The following is a 24,588-nucleotide window of genomic DNA, read 5'->3' as shown; positions in this document are numbered from 1 at the left end:
AAGTTTTTTACTGAAATTTTGATGAATGGACTTGTGATGTTTGACAGAATTTTGAAACTGACAGCAGGCTGCTTTTTTATGTATCTTCTTGTTTTACACAGATGTTTACTAAAGACTTCGCAAAAGACTAAAAAACCACATTTAATTTATATCTTCACATAGCCACAATTTCAATCAAGTATGTCTAAAGGAAGCTCTCTAAAATTTGCATGTAGTTCAAATGAGACTACAAGAATTGAGCAATTATTTTACTTCAAAATTATTTTTAAAAATTATTCACAATAATGTGCATTTGTTTATAGATACTTTATTCAAAGTAAAAATTTTAACAAAGTGTTTTAGAATAGTTTTTTTAATAACTTTTAGACACTCGTATAAAAATAAAATTTACACAATTCATTACATAATTGTTTTATTTCATCTCATAACGGGATAATATCTGTTCCTATAAGGTCGCTCTTCGTTCGACTCTGGCGGTTCCATAGCTTCTCGAGTTTGCCTTTGGGCTATTATAACTGGTGTTTTTTTCAAAGATCGAGGTATCTCAATAATCGTCGTTTCACTAGGGTTGATGACTCCTTTCGGAATTATTATTTTCTGTCCTTTATTGCTTTCCATTTTCACTACTAATAATTTAATATTTTTTAAAACTCAAACATTTGACTTTTGACAGTAATTTATTTAACTGACAAAGGGACTCTAGATTACAATGCACTTAAAACCTTGCAGTATTATCTTTCATACCAAGAGGCAATCTTCCCTCCAACGCATCTTTTACCATCTGCATTATCTCGCGCTGTCTTCGATAATGCAAAGCTTCGATGAGTTTTAGCATAAGTGCTTTTTCTCTAGCATCTTTAGTTGCTAAATCTTCATCATTTTGCTTTCGCATTTCGGTCATGGCGAGTATACGCTGGGCGATTTCTTGCGGGCTGACGTTAGGGTCAGAAAGCGAAGAGCATCCCAGAGATACAAACTTGCCACTATCTTCGGGAACTCCCAGGAAATGTCTCTGTTCTTCTTTATAATCATTAGCCCGTGCAGGTTGGACCATGAGGTTCTGTTTGGGTTGTCCACCACGAGGGGTACAGCCTTGTTTTATGCGGACAGGGGATTTTGGAGTTTGGACCTCGTCTGTATATCTCAACCAGGATTCACCAGGAAGAGGTGTGTAGTCTCGTGGTGAGATGGGAGTGCCTTCCACAACGCCCTCAGGCCATGGTACGATCTGTCCATCTTGTATGTAAAGTTTACCCTTTAGATGTGAAAATCTAGACGGTTTTTTGGCGCTTGGGGACACTTTCGGTAACTCAACTTTCTTAGTTGGTGAAGGACTATCAAACACGAGTTTTTGTCTCACGTTTGGATCTGGTGCTGTTTGTAGACGGCGTTTTGGTGCAGGTCTGGCGACTTGCATTTGTGGAACTCTTTTAGGAGTTGCAACAGGTGGTGGAGCAGTAGAAGCAGTTGGAAGAGTTATTATAAGTGTTGGGGCTCCACAGGAATTTAGTAAAGGTGAACATACGACAACAGGGGCATTTTGTTGTTGAAAGTCTGGCATTGAAGGCATGTAAATTACAGGTGAATTTGTTTGAAAACACATAGGCATGCCTCCAGGCATGTTTGGAAACATTTGGTTTTGTAATACACCGCCTCCACGCAAACGAAATTTTGATGCATTGTGCATTATCAGGTTGTTTATATTACAATCGTATTTTAGCTTATTGTTTAATATGTTTTGAGTAGTTAAAAAATTGCATTTCTCTTTATTTAGTCCTGAAACCAAAAATCCATGTTAGGTATTAAAGAAATTTTTGTTTTAATCGTACCATTTCTAAAATTGTGTTTATTAGAAGTTTTAGGAGATATTACCATCACTAGAATTTTGTTTGATAAATCGAAACTTTATAAAACGTTAAATTATTTGACAGTGACTTGCATGTGACACAAAAATATTGTCGTAAAAACTTCAACAAAAAAAAAAAATTTAGACAAATTTTATTATATGAAATATGATGCTACATGAAAGTATTGTGTACTTTCATTTTTGGCGGTCGATGTTTCTTAGTATATATGTCTAAGAAACGGTTTTGCACCAATTCTGCTTGTCTCGCTTTTAATTCATTATCTAAACCCAACAAGAATAATTGTTTTAGAACTTCTTTCCTTTTGGTTTCTTCATCAGGAGAAAATTGTTGTTGTTGCAATTGCTGTTGTTGACGCATTTGTTGTTGTTGCTGCGATTGTTCTTGCATTTGTTGTTGTTGCATTTGTTGCATGTACCGTAAACGTCGTTGTTGTTGTTGTCGTTCAAACTCTTCTATCTCTCGCCGTTGAATTTCTTCTTCAGTTTCTGGTGGTTCTGATTCCAATTTTCCTACTTCTTCAATACTCAACGCATTATTGTGTTCCTCACTTACAGATTCGTCGCTGCACGTGCAATTTGCTTCTGCCATTGAATGAAACACCATTTCCTTCGGTTCTTCTGCTTTAGGTTCTTCTACTGGCCTTGGCTGTTTCTTCGGAATGTGGGGATAAAACATTTTATGAAGCCGTGCTTGGTTAAAGGAACTTTTAAATGGGGGTGAACCAAAAGGACTATCAGATATAGGATCGATCGTTCTTTGATCAACATTTGAATCGGCGATAAACGTACTGTTTGCATCTGGGAAAAATACTTTTCCTTCAGGAGAAAGTTCATTTATTAGGACTTGTTGGGATGGAATTTGGTCAGTGGGTGTTTGCATTTGTTGGAAATTTTGAAGCGGAACGATTATTATAGGGCCGTTGCTCAAAGGGGAGTTGTACATAAGTGCAGGAAAGCATTGGTAAGGAATGTTGGGAAAACACTGATGTTGGTAACCCAATGGTGGCATACACATGGGGTAGGGTGGATAAAGAGGGCACGGGGGGAATGACCCTCCCCGTAAACGCAACATGTCGTCTTGTTTTGATTCTACAATCAGATTAACAAATAAACTAGAAATTTACAAGTTTTAAGATGCACCATGATTACTAACAATTTTTGAACTCATTGTAAAATGTAAATTAAATATGACACTGTCAGTGTCACCATGAAAAAAAAAACACAAGCAACGACAAAAATTCTTTTATTCCACAAAGTGGTGAAAAAAAATATTTTAATTGAGGATCTAGTGCATCAAGGGATCTTTTCACTTTCTGCGATTGAGAGAAGTGGAAGACCGATCATAACGTGAAGAAGCCGTTAAATATAAATCATCAGTATCTTGCGTCTCGTCTTTATCACTTTCTTCCCCAAAACTCACATTAGTTCGCCTATTACAAGAGGCATTATTTGAACAATTAGTTTTATTCAAATTCCAATTGTCGTCGTAATCCCGATCTACACTACTTCTTCTAGTACTTTCAAAATCTTTATTGTTATTTTTTGAAAATGACGTTCTCGTTCTATTTCTTCCATTTGAATCACTCTCACGTCTTCTATGTGTGTCGTAACTATTATCAACATCAGGTATCAAACTCCTTTTGGAAGTGTAGGGCGGTTCATAACAGGGCTTCGTGAACGAATACGAGCAACTACTGTCTATACTACACGATGGTTTTGCTTCAATTTCTCGCTCGACGTCATCGAGAGTCGATTTGGCAAGTGAGAAAAGCATAGGTTTAAGAATTTTATCGATTTTGTCATTGAGAAGTTTGCTAAGCTCGGCATCCTCGTTCCGTGATCTTGACGGCATAGTAGAAAATCGATCGGTGTAAGGAGGAACATAGCTTCTATTAATCGGGGGCGGAGGGATATAGTAATTTGCTGGAGTTGTATACTGTCCATATCTCGGATGCATGAAGCTTCTTTCGGACGAGAAATTGAACGAACAAGATGCTCTAGCACAAATAGGGCAAATGGGAGAATGGACCTCGACATTTGGAATTGAAGATTGCATAGCGCATGAATTTGAAGTTTGCTGTGAGCTTGATTGGTAATTTCTACTTGAGGGAAATTGGGTTTGACAACTGGTATCTACTTTTAATCTCAAAGCGTCCAGAGTAGGTGTCGAGACTGGTGGACGCAAAGTCGTGTTATTGAGGGTCCCAGGGAAACTTTGCGACTGCAAGTTTGCGGAGGCATTTTGCGTTTGCAAGGTTTCGATTCGTGTTTTGTCGTTGGTGACATCTTTGAAATTCCCACGATAAGGCTCTACCGAAAAGCAGGTGCCATCATCAGTAGGTGCCTTAACAATTAAATTGCTGTTTGTGTCTAAGCTAACCGGTATCTCAATTATGTTGTGTTCGTTAGGATTAATGATGCCTCTAGGGATTATAATAGTCCTAAAAGCTCGCTTCTTTTTTTCCCCACTACATAAGCCCATAATTTACACAAAAATTTTACTCAAAATTTGTCAAAACTGACATTTACAAAGACTACTAAGGTTAAGGATTTAATAACATGGTAGACAAGTCCCCAGCAGTGGGAAGATTCGAGGCTTCTTGCACTAGGGCTCGTCTAGCTTTCTGAAACTTTTCGAGATTTTCCATAATGCGATTAAGTTCAGCCGATTCCAATTGTGATAATGAATTCATGACATCATTTGGAGTGATTTGAGCCCCACCAGAGTCAGAATCGAATCGTTTGTAAGCGCCAGAGTCGGAAGAATCAAAACGTTGGTAACCACCACTGGAAGAGCCAGAACATGGACAAGCGTCTTCGGGAGTTGTCGAATAATAAGACACTTCCTCGGAAATTTGCGTTGTCGTCCCTCTGGGACTTCCCGACGAAACAGATCGACTATCTAAAACCCAACCGATTTAGAGAAAATTAAAAACAAATGGTTTATTACAATAGGATTCAGGAGTGCCCATTGAAGATGAGGCATATTTTTGCACCGAAGGGGGAGTCCGCGCCGGAGAGTTCCCCCGAGATGAGGCAGCCCCAGGTCTGAAACCCTGATAAGGCGAAGCCGCCCGTCTCACAGGAGAGCTTCTTTTGCCACTTATCATTGCACCACTTGGTTTAGGTCGAGCCACCACAGTTGGGACATTTTGCAAATTACCGGGGATTTCAATAATTGTAGTTTCATTTGCATTTACGAGTCCTTTAGGGATTACAACTTTCTGAGTCCCCATTTTTTTATACGAGAATTTTGACAAACTTTTCACACTTCAAAAAAATTCAACAGACAACTTGACGATTTTTTCCTGTCATCAAAATTTCAGTCATTACAAAAATGAGCTCCCCACCAGGTACCCCCAAAAAGAAACTATCGCAAACCATTTCTTTCGTTAGAAACACAAACCCTGAGATTTTGCAAATAACTCCACGAGCTGGTGGAGTTGTCAAAATTCCAACTTCTACTCCAAAAAATGTAAGGGTCGAAGATGATGTTTTTGGGATTGAAAAGGAGTTCCAAGCTCACATTGAGGAAAAAGTTTCAAAGGAGTTTAGGGTCCAAACTGCTCTTGATGAAACCTGCTCTTTGGATTCAGAAGATATGACCATGCCCAATCCTACGAAAGATGCAATGTATATGATTGGAGTCAGTTTAAGTTCAATTATGATGATGGCTAATAACCAAAAACTATCGAATGAACATCTAGAATGGACGACTCGCTGCCTGGAATGTATCAAAGACGATTTTGGGAACCATCCACCAAACGTCCAAGGAATTTTAAATCACCTCAAATATTTGAATCGACAGTCTGGAGGTGGTAGCCCACCACCTCCGGAACCCTCCGGTGGTGACGAAGGTGGTGCTAAAGAAGAAGAAGACGAAGAGCTAGGAGAACAAACAATCAGGTCTACAACAAGGGTTCGAATGGGAAGCAGAGACGGCTAAGTTGCCTTTGAAACAATAAAAATCTAATCAAAAGTCAATGTCATTTTAATTGTCACCAGTGTTCGTTGTTAAAATTCTCGTGAAAAATTCCCCTAATGGCAGAAAATAAAGGTATTAACGCTAAATTTAAAACCAAGGCGAGGTTTCATCAAAAGTTCTCTTGGTAAAACCACGCCTTCAATACTCTATTTATATTTCCACATCGCTTTAGGGAATTTTTCATCTCGGGGTAGCGGTAAGTTGCATATATTTCTGCTTGAATCACTGTCTCATCCACAGTATTTCAGATGCCGTGCCGCCTATTCTGCGTGATCTCAGATCAATCATTGATTTAATCAGTGAAGACAAACTCACTTTTACTCAACTTCGTGATTTAAAACACGATTCTTTTGACCTTACGCGAGAAGAGTCTATGTTTCCCATGTTGCCGAAACGTCACACATTTCACGAATTTGAAGACGACGACGACGGTCCTTACATTATTTTCCACAATCACAAAACATAATTATGTGTTTTCAAACAATACACAAAACGGGATATAAAAGACTAGCATCCTGGCACATCGATTATAGATTCTGTCACCAACCTTTAAAACAAAATATTGTAAAATCCATTTTAACACACAAATCAATACAATACCACAGAAATCAATTACAAATAAGTATTTCAATCTTTTATTTATATTCATTGAAATATTTTTACAGAAGGAAGTGATGACATAGCACCAGAGGCATATGAAGATGCTCAACAAGAACCACATGATGTTGCACCAACACTTGAAGAATCTGAATCACCAGTTGAAACACCTGAAATAACACCAACTAAGGAACCTGAATCTACAAATAAGCCACCCGAAGGAGCAGTCAAAACGTCTGACTCACCATTCCAAGGCTGGGAAAAAAAGTATATATAATTTTTTTAAATCCCTCATCTACTGGCTTTCTATATTTTCTAGAAAAAAAGTTCTAGTAGATCCCAACGCTACAATAAAGGATATTTTAGAAAACTCAAACTATCTGACAGCCCTTCCGGTTATTCCCGAAGGAGAAACTTCTTATAAACCAATTTTGTATACCTTTCGAGTGAAAGCAAAAGGGAGAGCGACTAAATTGAAACATATTACAACAAAACCGCCACCGTTTTATTTACAATTTGATCACGCTATTGCTGTTATTTGGACGTTGTTTAATAAGGAATCAAATAGGGATAATCTTGGTTAATATATTTTTCCACAATTTAATAATTTTGACAATTACTTGTTTTTAAGGAATCGTTCAATTGCAATGGGCCCTTCACTTCTTGGAAGGTATTTATAACGATGAGGGAGTACACCCTAAAGACGTACAACTTTGCATTACCACCATTCAGGATTATCTAATCGCTGAATATGCAGAAATGTCTGAAGAATCTGTTATCTACGGTCATTCTACTTATGGCGATTTTATTAAAAAAGAAGCCATAGATGCTCCATTTTCTCCGAATTATTCACAAATGATCGAAAAATGTCCAAAGATTAGTAGTGCTGAAGGAGACGATTCAATGATGCTTGATCAAAATCTCATAACAGAGTTAGAAAATGTGAAGAAAGTTGTTGGAATTGAATCTATTGATTTGACAAAAGTTGTCTCAAAAGATCAAGTAATGAGTATTTTGAACGAATGGAAGAAAGAACAAATTGGGAAGATTCAAGACGAGTTGAAAATGTTGTACGTTGTTGAGGATATGTTGAAGAACTCGGATTCGCAACATTTTGATGGTTACACAGACGAGTCGCAGTTTGAAACTATATTTCGGAAAAATAAATAGAAGTTAAAACTTAATTGTTGTTTTACTTTGTTATATGTAAAGCAGCAACCAGTAATACACTGTCGTAATTTATGTTCCATACCAATCAAAAATAATACGCCAATTTTATGCAATATGTTTATTATCTTGTGATTATTGCGCCAGAGCTTGTTTACATGTTTATTTTAAAAATAAAGTTTCTTAAATAAACAAGAATAATAAAAAATATTCGATTCGTTGGTTTTCGGTCAATTCCGTTTGAGTTACTTCAAATGTCAATCGCTTAGACAGAGATACCAATACAAATTCTCCAAGTGCAAAAAGAAAAGCACCACATATAGTTGTCAAACATTGGCAAACACATAAAAAATCAGTCTTATTTTTCATTCATTCGGTTTCAAACACACGAATTTGCCTTGAAAAGGGAGGGTCAGTTTTTGAAAGTGTATTTAAAGGATTTTAGAAGAAAATTGTGAGTGATGGCTGCTACAGTTAAAAGTGTTGCAAATAGATTTTCCATCTTATCGAATTTGAAAAGGCTGACCCCAAGAACGTACTATACTTACACCAATGAACCTGCACAACCTATTAAGGGGAAAGAACCCAAATGGACCTCCTTAGAAAATGCATTTGAAACTTTAAAATCAGGTAAGATGGATAAAGTTCACTCTGTATTGTGTTCATGAACTTTGACCGGGTGAGACAAGTGGCAATAAGCCAAAGTATTGACTTAATTTCGATTGTTGTATTTTGAAATTTCCAATTTAGGGATGTCCAATATGTTTTCTTACAACTGGGGGACACTTTGTGTCAAAAATTATACCTTTTTGAGAGCCCCCATCAGAAGTGACAACAAATTATAATAAATTGTTAAGTTTAGGTTATTAAATACAAAGGTCACAGGATAAGAGCTTTTGTTATAATATGGTTATAATGGAGCTCTTGCCGAATATCATTAGTTTTGTTTGTTAATCTTCACAATTATTTAAATTTTCAAAAATTTAAATTATCATCTGGTAGTGGAAAAAGTATTCTGACCGACCCCCCCCCCCTCCAAAAATTGTACAACTGTCTTTATTTACATGAAAACTTTATCAAATGTTTAGTTTCTGATTATTTCAAACGTCATACCTATCCAGTCAATCAATGATCAATATTCAATCCAATTCAAAGTTTTTGTTTCTGACCTGATTTTTAAGTTAAGTTTTATTTTGAAAATTTCGTTTACTAAAAATATCTAAAAATATTTGATTATGCTGTTTTTCGAAAGTTGTTTTTCATCTAATTTTAAGTATATTAATAAAACGCGTCTGTGGTCTGAATTTAAAACCAGTTTGTGGCTGGAACTCCACAGATAATGTGTATTTTATACATACTCTATTCCAAGGAAAATTAACTTTTCTTTTAAAAGGCAATTACCATATTTTGCAAGTGTATTATTCAACATGAATTGCTATTTTTGTTACACATTTTATTACCAACCACCTTATTTTGTATTACATATTGAGGAATTCTCAGGAATAAAAATATGCATCAAAAAAAAAAAACCCATAGAAGTTATTTTTCAATTAAATTGTCATTTTTAATTAATTTCTTTTTAAAATCCTTTTTTCTATGAGTCTGACTTTAATGTGTAATAACTGTTTTACCTGGAAGTTAATGGTTTAGCTAATCACCTTGTTATTACAGAAATTTTATTGGACTTTGTAATAAAGTTTAAAAGATTATAGAAGTGTACAAAAATGTTATCACAATGGCAATGATAATAATTAAAGAATAACCATTATCTTAAACCATAAACAAATGATAAGAGTTTTATAATTCGTTTAAAGTTATGAAACTGAAAATTTCTATAAGAATTAGAAATACACTACATATAATAAAAATATCAACTGATCGGTTAATAGTTATTTATTATTCAAAACGATAAAGAAATTGTTTATCTACGAGTGAAAAGGTTAAGTTTACGAGTGACGAAGTCACGAGTAGATAAACAATCTTGTCGTCGTGTATAATAACAATCTTGTCGTCGTGTGTAATATTTTGTTTTATTTTGTACTCACCTACCAGAATTTCTTGAATATAAACAGTAGATAAAAATTACTTTATTTCACTAGACGATAAAAGACTACTTTTCTATTGAAATTAGTTGATAAAAGCACTCTTTAACATTGAGTACAAAATAAATATTATTTCTGATTATAAGTAAAATATGGTCTTTGACTCAATTTTTATGCGTAACAATTCAGTTTTTAAATTCAATATGTAAAAAAAAACAGTAACTATCCATTAATTATATTATGGACAATGCCTCTTGGGTCAAAGTTGCACAGTTTATTGTTATCTATTCATATTGCTCGAACGTCTATCTCAAAAAATTGCTCAGTTTTGTTCAAAGAAATGGTTTGGGGCGTTTTTCACAATATAGTCTGTATTTTGGGTAGAAGTTTTTTGGAAATAACTTAAAACGAAGTATTGTTATTTTTTTTTTTCGTTGATATAAAAATATTGGGCAGTAACATTTAAGACAAATGAAAACCTCTAGCAAATGGAATAATTGAAGAAAATAGTAACTCATGTTTTCAGCAGTTTGATTGTATTTAACGTAACTAATTAATTACCAAGTCAAAAATAAATATTTGTTGAAGAGATATATAATCTTTCTGGAATTTTTGGAATAAAAATCTTTCTTTGCAATTGCTACAAATAAAACACGTATTTTTTTCTTATTTCAATATTTGAGTACCTACTGCATTTCGTAACATATTCGTCTGTTTACAAGTGTAACAATGCATGTTATGTGTGCCTAGTTCAATAAAAACAATTGAACATAATGAAGTGTAATTACGTAATGGCAACAACATCCGAGATCAATTTATTTTTTTTTTTGAAAACACCGTTTTAGGACGAAACAAAAAAATTTTGTAAAGTAAAACAAAATTCAATAAGAGTAAATAGATAACTCAAACTCGTGACCACAAAATACATCTGATTAATTGATAAACGAGTGGACAGTAAACGATGTCCATGATGTAATCACAGGATTCAGTTCGTTGCGTGCAAAGATGTTTACACGAAATCGAATAGAACATAATAAATAAATGATCATAGGCGAGCTATTTTCAAGTAAAAAATTCTATTTGGCAAAGAATAGTAATCGCTAATGACGTCAAGAGATTCCCCTCGGAATGCAAAAATACTTCTACTGTTCTGTTTATTCGAATATTTTTAGAATCGTATTTAGTAAATCCTGAAATGATGACTGAGGAAAAAAAAATAGGCGTGTCTAACTACCCTTAAGACAGTTCAGATCCGTACTAAATATTTAATTTCTAGGGGACACCGTTTTTGTACAAGGGGCCGCCGCAACCCCCATTGATTTAGTTACTGCAATGACCGAATATGGAAAATCGAAGAAACTCAAAAATGTTACGGTGTGTCATATGCACACTGAAGGTCCTGCTGCTTACTGCGACCCTTCCTGTGAAGGCATTTTCAGGTAGTCTGCCCAAAATATTTTTTTCATAAATGATTTTAATTTGTGTTTCAAGATCGTTCTCATTTTTCATGGGAGGAAATGTGAGGAAAGCCGTAGCTGAAGGTAGAGGTGACTGTCTACCAATTTTCCTCTCGGAAATTCCACTTTTATTCTACAAGAAGATTTTCCAGCCCGAGATCGCGCTAATCCATGTAAGTGAAACATAAGCGAAAATAATTTTTCAAAGTTGGAAATTTAGGTTTCTCCACCTGATGATCATGGTTATTGCAGTTTGGGCACTAGTGTTGATTGTGTCAGAGCAGCCATGACAAACTCCAAGATGATAATCGGTAACGGTTATTAGTTTGTGTAAAAGTGAAACTAACAAAAATTGTTTGTAGCTCAGGTAAATCCGAAAATGCCTCGAACATTCGGTGATGGTATAATCCATATAAGTCACATTGACGTTGCTGTGAAAGTCGATTCTCCTTTACCACAACACGGCGGCCGCCCACCAACTGAAGTTGAATCGAAAATCGGCAATTTGATTGCTGAGAATTTGGTCACAGATGGGGCCACTTTACAAATGGGTATTGGTAACATTCCCGATGCTGTTCTCGCAGCCCTAACGAACCACAAAGATCTCGGCATTCATTCTGAAATGTTTGCCGGGGGTGTGGTTGATCTCGTCGAAAAGGGCTGCGTCACAAATAATAAAAAATCGATGCATAAGGGACGCATTGTCGGATCGTTCTTGATCGGCACACAGAAATTGTACGATTTCGTCGACAACAACCCCTTCATAGAAATGTTGGCCATTGATTACGTCAACAATACAAGTAAGTAGTTTTTATTTACGACACACAAAAGTAAAGTTGTGCTGTTATTTCAAGATCTGTATTTTACTCATATTTTTAGAGATTGTTGCGCAACAGCCTAGGATGACTGCGATCAATTCTTGCATCGAAGTTGATTTAACAGGACAGATCGTGTCTGATTCGATCGGAATACGGATGTATTCCGGTTTCGGAGGCCAAGTGGATTTCATCAGAGGCGCCGCTGAGAGTGTAGACGGTTTGGGGAAACCAATTATTGCCTTACCTTCCACGACAAACAAGGGCGAGAGCAAAATTTCGCCTTTAATTAAACAAGGTACTTGATTTTTTGTTATTTTTTAAATTTTAATGGTTTTGTGTAGGTGCCGGTGTGGTGACCACCAGGGCGCACGTCCATTACGTCGTGACCGAACACGGCATTGCCTACTTGTTCGGGAAATCTCTCCGACAGAGGGCGCACGCTCTCATCAATATCGCTCATCCCAACCACCGGGAGGCCCTCGAAAAATCCGCCTTCGAGCGCCTCAAAGTAATGCCCAGCGCTTAAATAATTTTTTTTCACAATTATTTTTTACCCGCAAAACAATAAGTTACAAAAGCTATAAACCATAATAAATTTTTATTAAAATCAGTAATTTGTACAATGTTAAAATTTAATAAAAATCACAACACAAACATTTGTTAGGAATCCCACCAATCTGGTAGAGTCCCGTTCGCTTTGGCCATTTCAGCGTTGCGATAAAACACTGAAAAGTCAACATAGGGTTTGACTTTGTTGTCGGAACCGATTTCTTTGATTTTTATCGTCCGGTTTGTGGAGGTACTTGTAGTATCGTTACTGCGAATTGTACTATTAGGTGAAGAGGCTGCTTCAATGAGGGTGTTTTGGGTCTGGTACGAATTTGAGGAGTTTGAAGAGGGCGTTGTGGGTGTTTTTATAGCGCGAGGCATGGGGTAGTTAAAATTGCGCAAAACTAGAGTTATATCCTCTCTTTTTGCACTGCAGGATTTGTCCGAATTTGAATTTGACATGTACCAGTCGTGGTGTAGTCTCACTGCCTTATCAACGACGGCTTGAGCGACCCCAGTCAAAGTTGCTTGTTCCCGGAATTGTTCAACAACGCATTGAGCAATGTATTTATTAACTTGATCAGTTCCTGTTGCCTCTTCTATACATTTGTACAACTCGGCAGTCATTAAAAGAAGAAATCTACAAGAGTCGTCAAGCACAATACCGCCGTGGATATCAGGTTCCGCAGAAACTGGTTCTTGAGTAGCTTTACTCAAATCCTCAAACTCTTTATAGCCTCCTTTTACCAGATAATTACCCAAACATCGGGTGTTTTCCTGATTACCCAAATACGTACCTGAAATCAACAGTTTTTTTATGTTTATTGCGATTTTAAACTTACAATTCCGCAAATGCTCCCGATTAATTCCAATTTGTGCCAACCTCAACAACTCATCCTCGTTCTTCAAATCATGGTCGACGCTCAACTGAACAACTTTTAACACAGAATTAGCATCAGTTTTGCATAACAATACGCGACAATTTCCGATATTCGCAACATATAATTTATTGTTATGAATCAAAGCGACGGCGGCAGCCGCTCCTGACGACAACTCACAATGGATTCTGTTAATGCTTTCAACAACATGGGGGGCCTTTTGATACGCCTCATACGAATTGGAGCTTTCAGGTAAATCATACTGTAGCCTTAATCTTTCAGCTAGTAAGTCTCCAATTGACTGTATATAACCAGTTTCGACAGAGACGAAAGCCTGTCTCATGATCTCCCTCACCTCATCATCAGTTCTTTTCTCAGCTAGTTGAGAGAAATAGATTTCTGCGGTCAATTGTGACGAGAAATGTGAGGCTTTTTGGCCCTCGTGACCGTCGAAAACTGCATACCAGCAAGTTCCATTGTTGAACTCGTAGTGGCAACTGCAGTCTTCATAAGGGTGGTCTTCTTGGGGGTTGCCGTCTTCACGGTAAATTTGATTGGTGGAGTATCCAATTCCGGTGTTTTTGCACACTGTCAACGCGTCGGTCCATGTCCCTTGACTCTTGTAAATTGTTTCGGTCGGCTTTAAGGGCTTCATAAATTTTTGACAAATATATTAACCTAAAAAATGTTGTGACGAGTTCTGACTGTTGGCAGCACTTCCTAGTGTAGATATCACGTGACCGGACGTCATAAATTAAATTGAAACACTTTGTATTTACCATGTATTTACTCCAAACATACAATTCGAGAGTGCAACTGTATTTTTCACTTTTAACAAATGTAATATTAATGAGGGGATTATCATAATTTTGCTTTAATTCATTATTATTTAGTAAATTATATCATCAGTGAATTTTGTGTGTCCAGCCTGTTTTCCCCTAAACCCGACCCACTTTTTTGTTGTGGTTGTGTTATTGTGACATTTGTGACGTTTCACTAGAAATTGCAGTAAAAATACCGTTATGTTTACAAAATTTCGTTAAATCTTAGCAAAACCAATAAATTCTCGTCAAAATGAACTAAATTAACGATGCCATAAATCTGGTACAAGTCAGGTAAGCTTGCTTGATTATATCTATAGTGACTAACATCGAAAAAGGCGCGATTTCATTAGAAAATAGCCCCAATTATGGTCTTGTTACAATGAAATCCATCCCATTATCATGTGCATTGTATGTTTAATTCTTTTGGGTTATGGCCTCGGTTTGCCCCTTATGTTTTTCAAGGTCTGGTTTTATGTCCCGGAACACCACAATCCAGACATTCTTGTCCACCTATTAAATTTAGAACGATAATAATAAACTTGTTCGCGATCCTTAGTGGATCGTTGCAATGTTACACTTTACACAGTATTAAAGTCAATGAACCAATCCTGCGATAATATTGTTTATTGAGGTTTTTTCCGGAACATTTTTGTAAGCCTAAGATTTTTTGTGGTTAATTTTCCTTGCATGTGGTACATTTCACAACGAAACCCTCCACTTGCGTTATTCACACAATAATAACACCGTTTCTTTACTAACACAAATCGATATTTCATCAAAACACCCTTATCTTTAATCACACGTTAATAAATTACTTTCATTTATCTGTTTTCCTCATCATTTCATTGATTGGAAGCTTTTGTTGTGTTTTTCTGATAGAAAAGAAAAATCGGAAAGATCGATTGTTATGCATTCTAAAAAACGATTGAATAGCTTTCCACGTGAACTGGTATTGAATTTAAAATCAGAATTTGACACAGATAATGCCATCAGACATTGGAGTTTAAATTCTTAAATACTTGTTACGTAAATTTATTGTCTCGTACAATAACAGAAACATACATTGGAACGTATTATTATTTCAGCTATCAATTAAATAATTCATTTCCTAATACATGTACACATGCACATATTTTATGAAGACTTTCACAATATTTATTATGCCATTATATTTATCGTTTTCACATTAGAAAAGTAAAACAATTTGTAAACTTAGCATTTGTTGTAAATTCATGTCAAAAATTATAATTTATTGAAATAATTTTAAAACATGAAAATGGTCAAGTTTCAAGCCCAAGTAATTTACTTTTAAGAACTATTAAATTCTCATTTAGGTACGGTAAAGTATTTCTGCTGATAAATGATAAACTACCACTTAGAGATATTAAACTTATTTGACCTTATAAATTATTTTAAGTCAAACATTATAATTGTTTTTAGCGTTTGTATTACGACGAAATTTTTAATAACCTAATTATTACCTACTCTTGGTCAGTGACTATAATTAAACTAATATACAATATAAGAAACTTCTATATTAATATAACAGTATTAACCTTGTTTTCGTTTGTTTTTATAATTAAATTTTAATATGGATTTTTTGTTTTTAATTAGTTGTTATGACAATCAAGGGGTGCACATTCTGTTTGTTCTTCTTTTACATTTTTTTTGTGAAACATCTGCAGTACTACTTATTTCATGACTTTGAAACTAAAATTTGGGAAAAGTAACACTGGTGAAACAACAAATTTTACAAGTTTTCTTAAAGTTAATTTTAAACGGAAGCTTTTCACTGACATGCAAAACTTTTAATCGAATGAAACTTACATCAGATTGTTCCGCGGTTTGTTACTTAGTTTGCATGTAACCGTTAGGTTGGACTAAATAATTCGAATATTCATGATTTATGAATCGCAAGCATATACCTACGTGGTGTATTTGTTGGAGTGTCAGGAGTGTTTAAGTGTTTTTTATGAATCACAAACGAAAATGTATGTATCATTTTTTTAGATATAAATTTCTAGTAAACCAAGTCCGATTTATTACTAATTTTAATGATTTTTGTCCTAATTACAAGTTTTCTAAACTTGTGTTCTGTAATGTCAACATCTCTAAAATTGTTTAGGTCAAACAATTAATAATGTAGAATGAAGAAAAAATTTCTTGTGATTATTTATTTTTTAACTTTTGGATACTTTGAAGGGATTTTTGATTTTCTATTTTTATAGAGTATTTATTTATCAAAACAAATTTTTGAAATTTTTATTCACAATGGTACGACTAATTGTAATTAAAGTATATTTTTCTTGTTACATTTGTTTTCAAATGCAAAAGTTAGTCAAGTTGTTAAGAAGGACAAGGGAGAAAGTTGTAGAGAACATTTTCTATAAAACAAACCACGCAGTCAGGTTTTGTCCTTTGAAACAATTTCTTATTCTGTTTCTGTTTTTAATTAATGAAAAGTTTTTGAGGCGATTTTTGCATTTTATGTTGAAATACATATTGCGTCTAATTTGACCTCTAGTTGTGCAAATTTTTCATTTAAAATGATTGATGTTTAAATTGTTATCGAACGCTATCCAGAATTTTTTCAAGCGAATATTTAACCTGATTTCTAATTGAAATCAATCAATTCATACAAGTCGACCACTTAAGTTCGTACATTTAAATAAATCATTCATCTTCTCGAACCGAACAATTGCCAATAACTAACCTCATAAATCATTTCTAATCTCCAAATTATCATAAACTATCTAATTTAAAATTAAAAAATGGTTGCAATATCCAGTTCATTAGAAACACTATTAGCATTTTTGTAAATTGTTACCAATCAGCTTGTTATTATTCGCAGGGTACACAACACCATGGACTCCCTAAGCCTCGACCCCTACGAGCAACAACTCTTAACCGTCTTCGACAGCTACGACCACGACCACCTTGGCAGCCTGGACCGCGAGGGTCTCACTCAACTATGCCAAACCCTCCAACTCGAAGAACAATCAACCGACCTCATCCAATGCCTTCTCAAAGACAAACATTCCCGTGCAACATTCGCAGAATTCAAGGACGCCCTTCTCACCCTTCTTGGCAACATGCAACACAAGAAAAACAGCGACGATTTGAAAAAAACCGAAAACGGATCGCCAGACCGCGAAGTTTCCCCGAAATTTATTTACGGCTCGAAAAAATACGGGAGGAGGTCGCGACCTCGCAGCGACGAAATTTCAAACATGCTCGACGAACAAAACGATTTGAATTACCTGAATAAAAACTCGAATGCGGTCCAACGGTCGAATTCGCAAAGCGAAGTGTCCAATTCGAAAAAACGCAAAACTAATTACAAGCTGAAGAGATGCACGTCTCTGCCGGCAACGCAGCGAATCGTCGGTAATTTTGTCGCGAATAATTTGAATAACGAAGCTGAGATTGTCTACACTGAGGAGATGTTAAGGGAAGCGTGGAAAAAACTCGGGGTCGGAAAAGACGGTTATCTGAATCAGAATGAGTTGGTTCTAGTTTGCGATGCTATTGGGTTGCATAAGTTAGCCAAAGGTGTGATAAGGCAATTGTCGGATAAACTAAGCGTCGATTATGACCACAGGATTAGTTTTCAAGAGTTACTCGAGGCCTTGCAGATGGATGAAACTTGGTCTGAAGTTTTAAATTCGACACCGGTCAATAATGACGTCACTTTAACTGTAACAAATGAGATTTTCCCAGATTCGCGAACATTCCGATATGTTACGTTGGGTCCTGATGGTAATGGGGTTATAAATGCCGAAACTTTGATCGAAATGTGGGAACTAGTGGGGATAAGTTCGCCGAAAGAACTGATCCACGAGTTGGGTTTTAACGATAGGGAGATAAATATTGTTGAGTTGGCAACCGTACTAGAGAAAGAGATTAAAGGGATTCATGATTCGTCAAGGGTTGAAATGCAAAACCCCCACATTGCACTCTTGCACGCAAACTTGACACTTTACCAGTCGGAAATCAAGTGTTTGAAACACATTTTGGAACAAATGCATGCCGAGCGGGAAAAATTGAAATGTGATGTATTCGAGGCGAATAACCGGGCGAAATTACTGGCACAGGAAGTTGATGATAATCATATGAAAATGGAACGTAACACTCAGAAWCAAGTCAGGTTGATTGAACAAAGGCACTCCGATATACTAAAAGAGATAACACAGCAATATGCGAGTGATAAGGAGCACCTTTCCGCCCTGAACCAAACTCTAGAGGAGAAGATCAACACCCTTGAACAGGAAGTAAACAAACTAAAAAATGATCTAATCGTGGCTCAGAAATACTCATCCTCTTTGGAAAAGGAGAATCAGAATTTGTCGAGTCAAATTTCCGAATTGCAACAAGTGAAAAACTTGCTCTCGGATCAGATAAACTCTCTCGAGTGTGAGAAGCAAAAGTACGTGGAGATGGAGCAGGAACAAATCGAGCCTTTGTTGACGAAACTGTCGACTTTGCAGCTCGAGAATGCACAGTTGAGGGATAAGAATGACGAAATGGTCGCTGAAATTGAGAATTTAACGTGTCAGGTGTCGAGTATGCGAGCCAAAGTGGCGAGTACTCCGACTTATAACACCCTGGATCAGAGTATGGAGGAGAACGTTTCTGTTATTTGCGAAGGAGTCGGTTTGGGTGCGAAACGTAGGAGTGATTATTCGCCGACCAAGGACAGCGTACTCTTCGGTATAGGTGAGATTTTTTCGCTGGGATTAGTTAAATGCCGATAATTAATTATCGTGGATGGTTGAGAGTTCGAATTTTAATCGCGATAAAATCATGACATGCAGGTCATTTACAGTTATCATGTCGTAAATGAACAATGCGTTTGTACTTTCATCCGTTTAGTTGGATTTTTCGACCGGGTGATGTAAGTTGATATGGTGAGAGAATTGGGAAAGAGATTATTTCATTTCGGTGTTTTGGAACAGTGAGAGTTGAGTGTATTTTAAAGTTAAAAATTGTTGAGAATAAGGTAAAAGATTTTTTGATTTGTGTCCGGGAGAAATGTTTAAAGTGTTTACATGTAAAACATGTTTTAGAAAGCAATAGCATCTTTTTTGTCGGGTCTTTTTCTATTTTTAAGTGGCACTGGCAGTATCATACATGTGAAAACAACAACATACCTAATTAGTACACTTTTTTTATTTTGAATTGAGTTTTGAGAACGCTATTGAAGTAATTAATAAGATTATTTTTATTATTAACACTAAAATCTAGGTCAGGTGCATGGTTTTTCAAATTTTAGAGTGTTCCAAAATCAGGGACAGTGTTGAGGATAACAAAGTTTTGATTGGAATTAAAAAAAAGAGTGTTTTGAGGTAATCAAAGTTATTGGAATCTAATTTTTTGACACACTTAAATGTGACAAATAAATATCTACTTTATCTATATTTCTGTTTAGAGGTGTGTCTGTTGTAATTATTGCGATTTTATTACTGAATATGTTACACATAAAATACATGTGATAATCATTAAACGTTTGAAGTATTTAATTTAATTTATATTTCTCAAAAAGTTACTCTCATTTTATGATACTATGTATAAGCTTGTGTTGAAAAAGTTTAATTTTATAGGAGTATATTTTTAATGTGGGAAACACATTGAATTTTCAATTCAATTTCTCGAAATGTCTTGAATTTATAAAAAAATAATAATTTATTATTAGTGCCACTATTATGAAAGTGATTCAGTTTATGTTTGAAATAACACATTTGCAATATTTTTTTCATGTGAATAAAATACCAATAATAAATTGACAAAAATTAAAGCACTGTTAATTATTTAATTAAATGGTTCAAAAAAAAACACCTGATCTGACGTGCCCTTGCCTGAGTCACCTGTATATTTCATAGTTTACTTTTTCATTATTTATTTTTAATATTATGTGACTTCTGATTCTAGAATTAAGTTGGCAACATTGAATTTAGGTCACTTTTATGTATATTCTGTTTCTGTATTATTTAATGTTGCGGCTTACTTGATTTTCAACGAGGATTTAAAAGAATAAAGATTATGGCAATTTTATTAATTGAATACGTCGATATGTACTGCTTATCAATATTATTTAAAGTGATTGACTTTAGTTGCAGGTTTCTGGAACAGAATTCTTATGATTTTTCTATCCGGTTTTAAGAAAAACCGACCTTGATCTGACTAAATTTAGAAAATTCAACCAAGCAACTATTTTGTTGTTTGTTGAAGTACTTGATTGTGTGACATTTATGGAGCATTATCAGAGCAGTATCTGTGCCTAGTATTTTACCAAAAATGTGGAACCTGTGTTTTATTTTGTACAATTTGCGCGCTCTCACCTCGAGTTAATTAATATTTTAAGCTCTGCAATTGACATATTTACGACTTAATTAAAAAGTAAACCAAACGCGAATTAGTTGCAACACAATTAACTACTTATCTAATGAGATAACTCAATAAAAATCATGTTTACCAATCTCGTCAGGCGCTCTTTCCAGTAGTTTTTCTCAAAACGCCATCTGTTTCATATGCGGTCATTAATTTGTTAAGCAAATACGCCGACCACGTCCTGCAAGGACCTTCACACATCACGATGTTGTTTGCAGCCGACGGCAGTCCACGTCTAGGCAAGGTGCGAAAATTCCACAAGGAACGACCTGACCATTTGGACGTCGTACCTTTTACTTCGAATGAAAGCGGGTTCGAGGCCGAAATCGATGCTTTCGATAGTTCATTTTCCGGAAACGAGGAAGAAATCACCAGGTTGCAGGCCAAGGTTGCATTCCTCGAACAAATTCTCGCCCAACATTCGATACCAATACCCGGTGATAACGCGGTGGTAAGTCCAAGATAAAGGCCAGTGATTTTTCTACATGTAAGATTTAACTTTGTTGGGCTTGGTAGATTTTTATTTTTGTTATTTTATACTGTTTTAAATGGAGTGGTCGCACTATGAGCTTTGTTTTTATTGTTCTATGGAGAAGCTTGCGAATTCGTTTACGAAACCGATCAGTATTAAGTAATTTATTTTTTTTTTATTATGCTCTGGTGCTATCATTTCGGAGCTTCTCCATAATCACTCTCCTTTTATTTTTTTGTATGATTTTTAGTTAATAAATCTGCTTTTTAGCTTCATTTTGTTTTTTATTTATGGAGAAGCTCCCTCAAACGTTGCAATAATTTTTTAATGTTTGTTTTTATCCAATTATTAGGAAAATGCCACTTCTGACACAATAAATAGTCTTAAAGCAAGAGTACAAGAATTAGAGAAACTTTTTGGTGACTTAAGCGATGTTAGTAAAATGATAAATAAGAACGGCTTAAGTTGTGATAATTTGAAAAGTGTTGGTGAAAAACTTGAGATGATTTTGAGACAACGAAATGGCGAGAAAATATTTGTCGACGCTAACGTCGGGACTGAAACAGATTTTGTTTCATTTGAAACTAAGATAAAACAATATGAAGAAGAGAACGATATGTTGAAAACTAAGTGTTCCGAATTGGAAAATTGTGTCGATCTTCTCAAAAATGAATACGAAAAATGCGAAGATTACTGGCAGTCTAAATTGGAAGAAGAACGCCAAATCTTCGAACAGGAGCAAAGTCAAAGTAGTGAGAAACTCACCGATTTGATTAATAAAATGGCAGAGTATGAAGAACAGTTCGCTAATCAAGACAATAGATTACCCCCAATTGAAGAAACCTACAATTTGGAGAAACAATTCACCGATTTGGAGCAAGAATTTGAAGATTATAAAGTCCAGAGTGAGAATGAACTGTTCAAACGTGACGAAGAAATCTCTATTTTGAAACAAAAGTTGACCGAATTGGCTTTTAATCAAAAAGACAGTGTCGATATTGGGACTCAAGTCAACAGTTTCGACGAAAACTCCCGAATAAGCAACAAAATGAACACTCTTTCCTTATGTATGGTCGAGTCCACGAACCTATTTTCTTCGGATGCAATGCCAGTCCCGTGGTCCCCTGAGAAAAAACCTGAAATGGTTGACTCACTATGGAATAAAGAGTCAAAGAGTGACACTAACTCGACGCAAACCTCCCTGTCGTGGCAAAACGGTAGTGGGCAACCATCAACGTCAAACTCGTCAACTTTGGAGAAAAATTGCACGCCTTGTAGGCCCAAACGGACGAGGAAACACGACCGAAATAATTGTCTCTACAAGAAAAACAACCAGGAAATGAAGAAAAGTGACGATTTTCCCTCCAGACGGGAGGAGCAAGTCGTTACGTTACCTGTGAGTACAATTCATGGCTTGAACGGTCGCTTGCACCACCTGGAGCAGAGGTGCAGACAACTGCAAATGGTGCTAAAACAGCAGCATTTTTACACCGAGCAAGCCTTGCAACGTAAGTGTCGGGTTTTCAAGCTTACTAAAACGAGAATCTTTGAAAAAGCTTTTCAATGATTTTCGTTTCGGTAAACTACCACCAAAGTTTAGAGTTGTGTGTTTTTAGAATGTCGACAACATCACAAGAATGAGAAAACCGAATTGCAGTGCATTTTGAGGAGTCATCAGGAGAAGTTGGACCAGCAAGTGAGGATCTGCAATGATCAGTTGGAGAGACTCGCGAGGTCGGATATGTTAGTCAAGGAGTTGTATGTGGAGAATTCGTATCTGATTGCTAAAGTACAAAGACTAGAGCAGCAGTGCCATATTTTGGCACAGTGTAACTCGAATAGTAGTTCGGTGTAGTTGGAAGTCTATTTTTGCCTAATTGTAGAGATAGTTGACTATTTTTAAACTAAAATTTTTAAATTCGTGTGACTTTTTGTATATTTTGATTGATTGTTAAATACCTGACTAGAGTATTGTAAGAGTAATGTTATGGGTTGTTTATTCTTTTATATGATGTAATTTTGTTACATATCATTTATTTTTACTTATGTCCAAAGAATTTAACACGATAAGTATCTAGTTACTGTTACTGTTACTTAACTACTAATTTTTAAAGTGTCATATTATTGATAAATAAAGTAACGTCTTAATAAAATCACGCTGGACAATTAACGAAAATATATTTCATTCTACTTAAATATAAAACGATTACAAAAGATGTAAACACTTAATATCGAATGGGAAACCAAATCTAATTATTTAATGATTATTATCCTAGCTATTTACAACTAATTTTTGAACAATATGCTCAATGTCTTCTCACAAATACATCCCATTTACTAAGTAGTCAGCATCGTGGGCGTAGCTCTTGCCGCCTTTCCGCATCCGTCGCCGAACTCGCAGCCGACAGCCAATCAAAAGTGCCATTACGCAAGTGATAATTAAGCCTAGAGTTAGTGATAAGACGGCACCGCTTGCCGTTTCCGGGACCCCATCTTCGGCAGACCCGTCCATTTTGTAAGCCACGACGTCAGGGTAGTGCTCGGTTTTGGCCTGTTTGTGTTTTTCGATTTTTATTTTGAGTTCTTTCGTCGTCTCTTTGGAATGCTTCAACTCGTGGGCCATTTTTTCTTGCTCGTGAATTGGGTTTTCTAATAAGAATAGAGACAAATTTGGAGTCACAAGTATAAAAATATCTTACCTTTATTTTCCGAATGCCCCGGTGAGGTGGTTTTATAAGCGGCATTTTTGGGAGGCTCTGAAATAATAATGTTGTAGGTATTGCGTTTACGTTGCTTTGATTTTTTACCGTTTTGGATGCTTTCCGGATGCCAGTCTTTATTTCCGGTTTCTTGCTGGTATTGGTATTGCTCTTCCGGGCCGCTGCCCCAATTTTTCTGCTGAATGGGTTGCCTGTAATTGTCATAATAACTGCCAATTTTCGGATTGTACTGATCCCCATATTGCATTTGACTGAAATTAATTTTTTCATCAATATGAAAAATACAGAATCGGTGTCAGTTATTTAGGAAGAAAGCTATCCAAGTGTAATTAATTTTATGTACAAATTTTTTCTTATAGATGGACAGAATGTTTGTTGCGTTGTTTTTAAGCTAATTTCTATGTGCATTTGACTAAAGCAAGTTCGCTCAATTAAGAATATGGAAATTTTTGTTACACGTTTATTCTCATTTAAGCGAACTTTTGGATGTAAGAAATGTGAGTCAGAAGCTAGGAAAGTAACTATTTTTTTCGTGCAAAGTGCTTTTTCTATTCTAATTTGGATAGCCGTCTCACCCTGCGCCCGAGTATCCCAGAGCGCGGTGCAAATACTGCATCGCTCCCTTATATTTATTATACCTGATTTCTTGGCCATCAGGCACTTGCAAGCCGGTCTCCTTGTGATTGAAAATGTGGCTGTTTTTATCTGAAAATTATATGAAAGTATTTCAAAAAATCGCTATTCAAAGCGGATAACGCTTTCAGTTATATGAAAAAATGTCAAAATTTCTAAAATAAAAAAGGTCAAAATTTCTAATATAGGGAG

The 24,588-nt window shown here is 35.7% G+C and overlaps 8 protein-coding genes across 13 annotated transcripts in view; 3 read left to right on the top strand and 5 right to left on the bottom strand.

Annotated features, from left to right (window-relative positions):
- Nucleotides 1-287: 287 nt before the first annotated feature.
- LOC123015520 lies at nucleotides 288-1,973 on the bottom strand. Its single transcript, XM_044415287.1, has 2 exons — nucleotides 1,830-1,973; nucleotides 288-1,776 (listed from the first exon to the last, which is right to left on the bottom strand). Exons 1-2 carry the CDS (start codon nucleotides 1,873-1,875, stop codon nucleotides 716-718), a joined length of 1,107 nt encoding a protein of 368 aa, XP_044271222.1. The 5' UTR covers nucleotides 1,876-1,973; the 3' UTR covers nucleotides 288-715.
- On the bottom strand, nucleotides 1,965-3,062 carry LOC123015522 (putative uncharacterized protein DDB_G0288537). 2 transcript variants are annotated; one of them, XM_044415290.1, is made up of 2 exons: nucleotides 3,008-3,062; nucleotides 1,965-2,956 (listed from the first exon to the last, which is right to left on the bottom strand). In XM_044415290.1, the coding sequence occupies exons 1-2, from the start codon at nucleotides 3,033-3,035 to the stop codon at nucleotides 2,019-2,021; spliced, it is 966 nt and encodes a 321-aa protein (XP_044271225.1). In that variant the 5' UTR covers nucleotides 3,036-3,062; the 3' UTR covers nucleotides 1,965-2,018. The 2 variants fall into 2 exon arrangements, with proteins under 2 accessions (XP_044271225.1, XP_044271226.1); XM_044415291.1 differs by having other exon boundaries at nucleotides 3,021-3,046.
- A 32-nt stretch (nucleotides 3,063-3,094) lies between these two features.
- Nucleotides 3,095-5,174, bottom strand: LOC123015523. The gene is made up of 2 exons (XM_044415292.1): nucleotides 4,818-5,174; nucleotides 3,095-4,769 (listed from the first exon to the last, which is right to left on the bottom strand). Exons 1-2 carry the CDS (start codon nucleotides 5,101-5,103, stop codon nucleotides 4,411-4,413), a joined length of 645 nt encoding a protein of 214 aa, XP_044271227.1. The 5' UTR covers nucleotides 5,104-5,174; the 3' UTR covers nucleotides 3,095-4,410.
- A 612-nt stretch (nucleotides 5,175-5,786) lies between these two features.
- LOC123015521 lies at nucleotides 5,787-7,633 on the top strand. Its single transcript, XM_044415289.1, has 4 exons — nucleotides 5,787-5,924; nucleotides 6,518-6,716; nucleotides 6,769-7,028; nucleotides 7,081-7,633. Exons 1-4 carry the CDS (start codon nucleotides 5,909-5,911, stop codon nucleotides 7,617-7,619), a joined length of 1,014 nt encoding a protein of 337 aa, XP_044271224.1. The 5' UTR covers nucleotides 5,787-5,908; the 3' UTR covers nucleotides 7,620-7,633.
- A 284-nt stretch (nucleotides 7,634-7,917) lies between these two features.
- LOC123015788 (4-hydroxybutyrate coenzyme A transferase) lies at nucleotides 7,918-12,543 on the top strand. Its single transcript, XM_044415745.1, has 7 exons — nucleotides 7,918-8,246; nucleotides 10,935-11,097; nucleotides 11,150-11,288; nucleotides 11,336-11,426; nucleotides 11,478-11,915; nucleotides 11,995-12,228; nucleotides 12,275-12,543. Exons 1-7 carry the CDS (start codon nucleotides 8,078-8,080, stop codon nucleotides 12,457-12,459), a joined length of 1,419 nt encoding a protein of 472 aa, XP_044271680.1. The 5' UTR covers nucleotides 7,918-8,077; the 3' UTR covers nucleotides 12,460-12,543.
- On the bottom strand, nucleotides 12,517-14,311 carry LOC123015789 (TGF-beta-activated kinase 1 and MAP3K7-binding protein 1-like). The gene is made up of 2 exons (XM_044415746.1): nucleotides 13,325-14,311; nucleotides 12,517-13,279 (listed from the first exon to the last, which is right to left on the bottom strand). Exons 1-2 carry the CDS (start codon nucleotides 14,013-14,015, stop codon nucleotides 12,594-12,596), a joined length of 1,377 nt encoding a protein of 458 aa, XP_044271681.1. The 5' UTR covers nucleotides 14,016-14,311; the 3' UTR covers nucleotides 12,517-12,593.
- LOC123015786 (ninein) lies at nucleotides 14,121-23,233 on the top strand. 3 transcript variants are annotated; one of them, XM_044415739.1, is made up of 5 exons: nucleotides 14,121-14,475; nucleotides 17,036-18,900; nucleotides 20,790-21,022; nucleotides 21,396-22,551; nucleotides 22,660-23,233. In XM_044415739.1, exons 2-5 carry the CDS (start codon nucleotides 17,049-17,051, stop codon nucleotides 22,896-22,898), a joined length of 3,480 nt encoding a protein of 1,159 aa, XP_044271674.1. In that variant the 5' UTR covers nucleotides 14,121-14,475; nucleotides 17,036-17,048; the 3' UTR covers nucleotides 22,899-23,233. The 3 variants fall into 3 exon arrangements, with proteins under 3 accessions (XP_044271674.1, XP_044271675.1, XP_044271673.1); XM_044415740.1 differs by lacking the exon at nucleotides 14,121-14,475 and adding an exon at nucleotides 14,763-14,835; XM_044415738.1 differs by lacking the exon at nucleotides 14,121-14,475 and adding an exon at nucleotides 16,054-16,175.
- Nucleotides 23,205-24,588, bottom strand: part of LOC123015787 (low-density lipoprotein receptor-related protein 11) — a 12,802-nt gene continuing 11,418 nt past the window's right edge. Inside the window, exons 6-9 of one of the 3 annotated variants that reach the window (XM_044415741.1) lie at nucleotides 24,339-24,468; nucleotides 23,851-24,014; nucleotides 23,743-23,799; nucleotides 23,205-23,692 (exon numbers count right to left, since the gene is read on the bottom strand). In XM_044415741.1, coding sequence (XP_044271676.1) covers nucleotides 23,361-23,692; nucleotides 23,743-23,799; nucleotides 23,851-24,014; nucleotides 24,339-24,468 — 683 coding nt within the window. In that variant the 3' untranslated portion in view covers nucleotides 23,205-23,360. The remainder of the gene's footprint in view (nucleotides 23,693-23,742; nucleotides 23,800-23,850; nucleotides 24,015-24,338; nucleotides 24,469-24,588) is intronic. The other 2 variants (XM_044415743.1, XM_044415742.1) reach the window with 2 other exon arrangements.

The sequence above is a fragment of the Tribolium madens genome, unplaced genomic scaffold (assembly GCF_015345945.1).
Source record: "Tribolium madens isolate multiple individuals breed KSU strain unplaced genomic scaffold, Tmad_KSU_1.1 Scaffold_19;HRSCAF=116;Tcas5.2_LG9, whole genome shotgun sequence".
Lineage (NCBI taxonomy): Eukaryota > Metazoa > Arthropoda > Insecta > Coleoptera > Tenebrionidae > Tribolium > Tribolium madens.
Note: the sequence above shows the minus strand (reverse complement) of the source record. Positions and strands in the feature narration are given on the sequence as shown.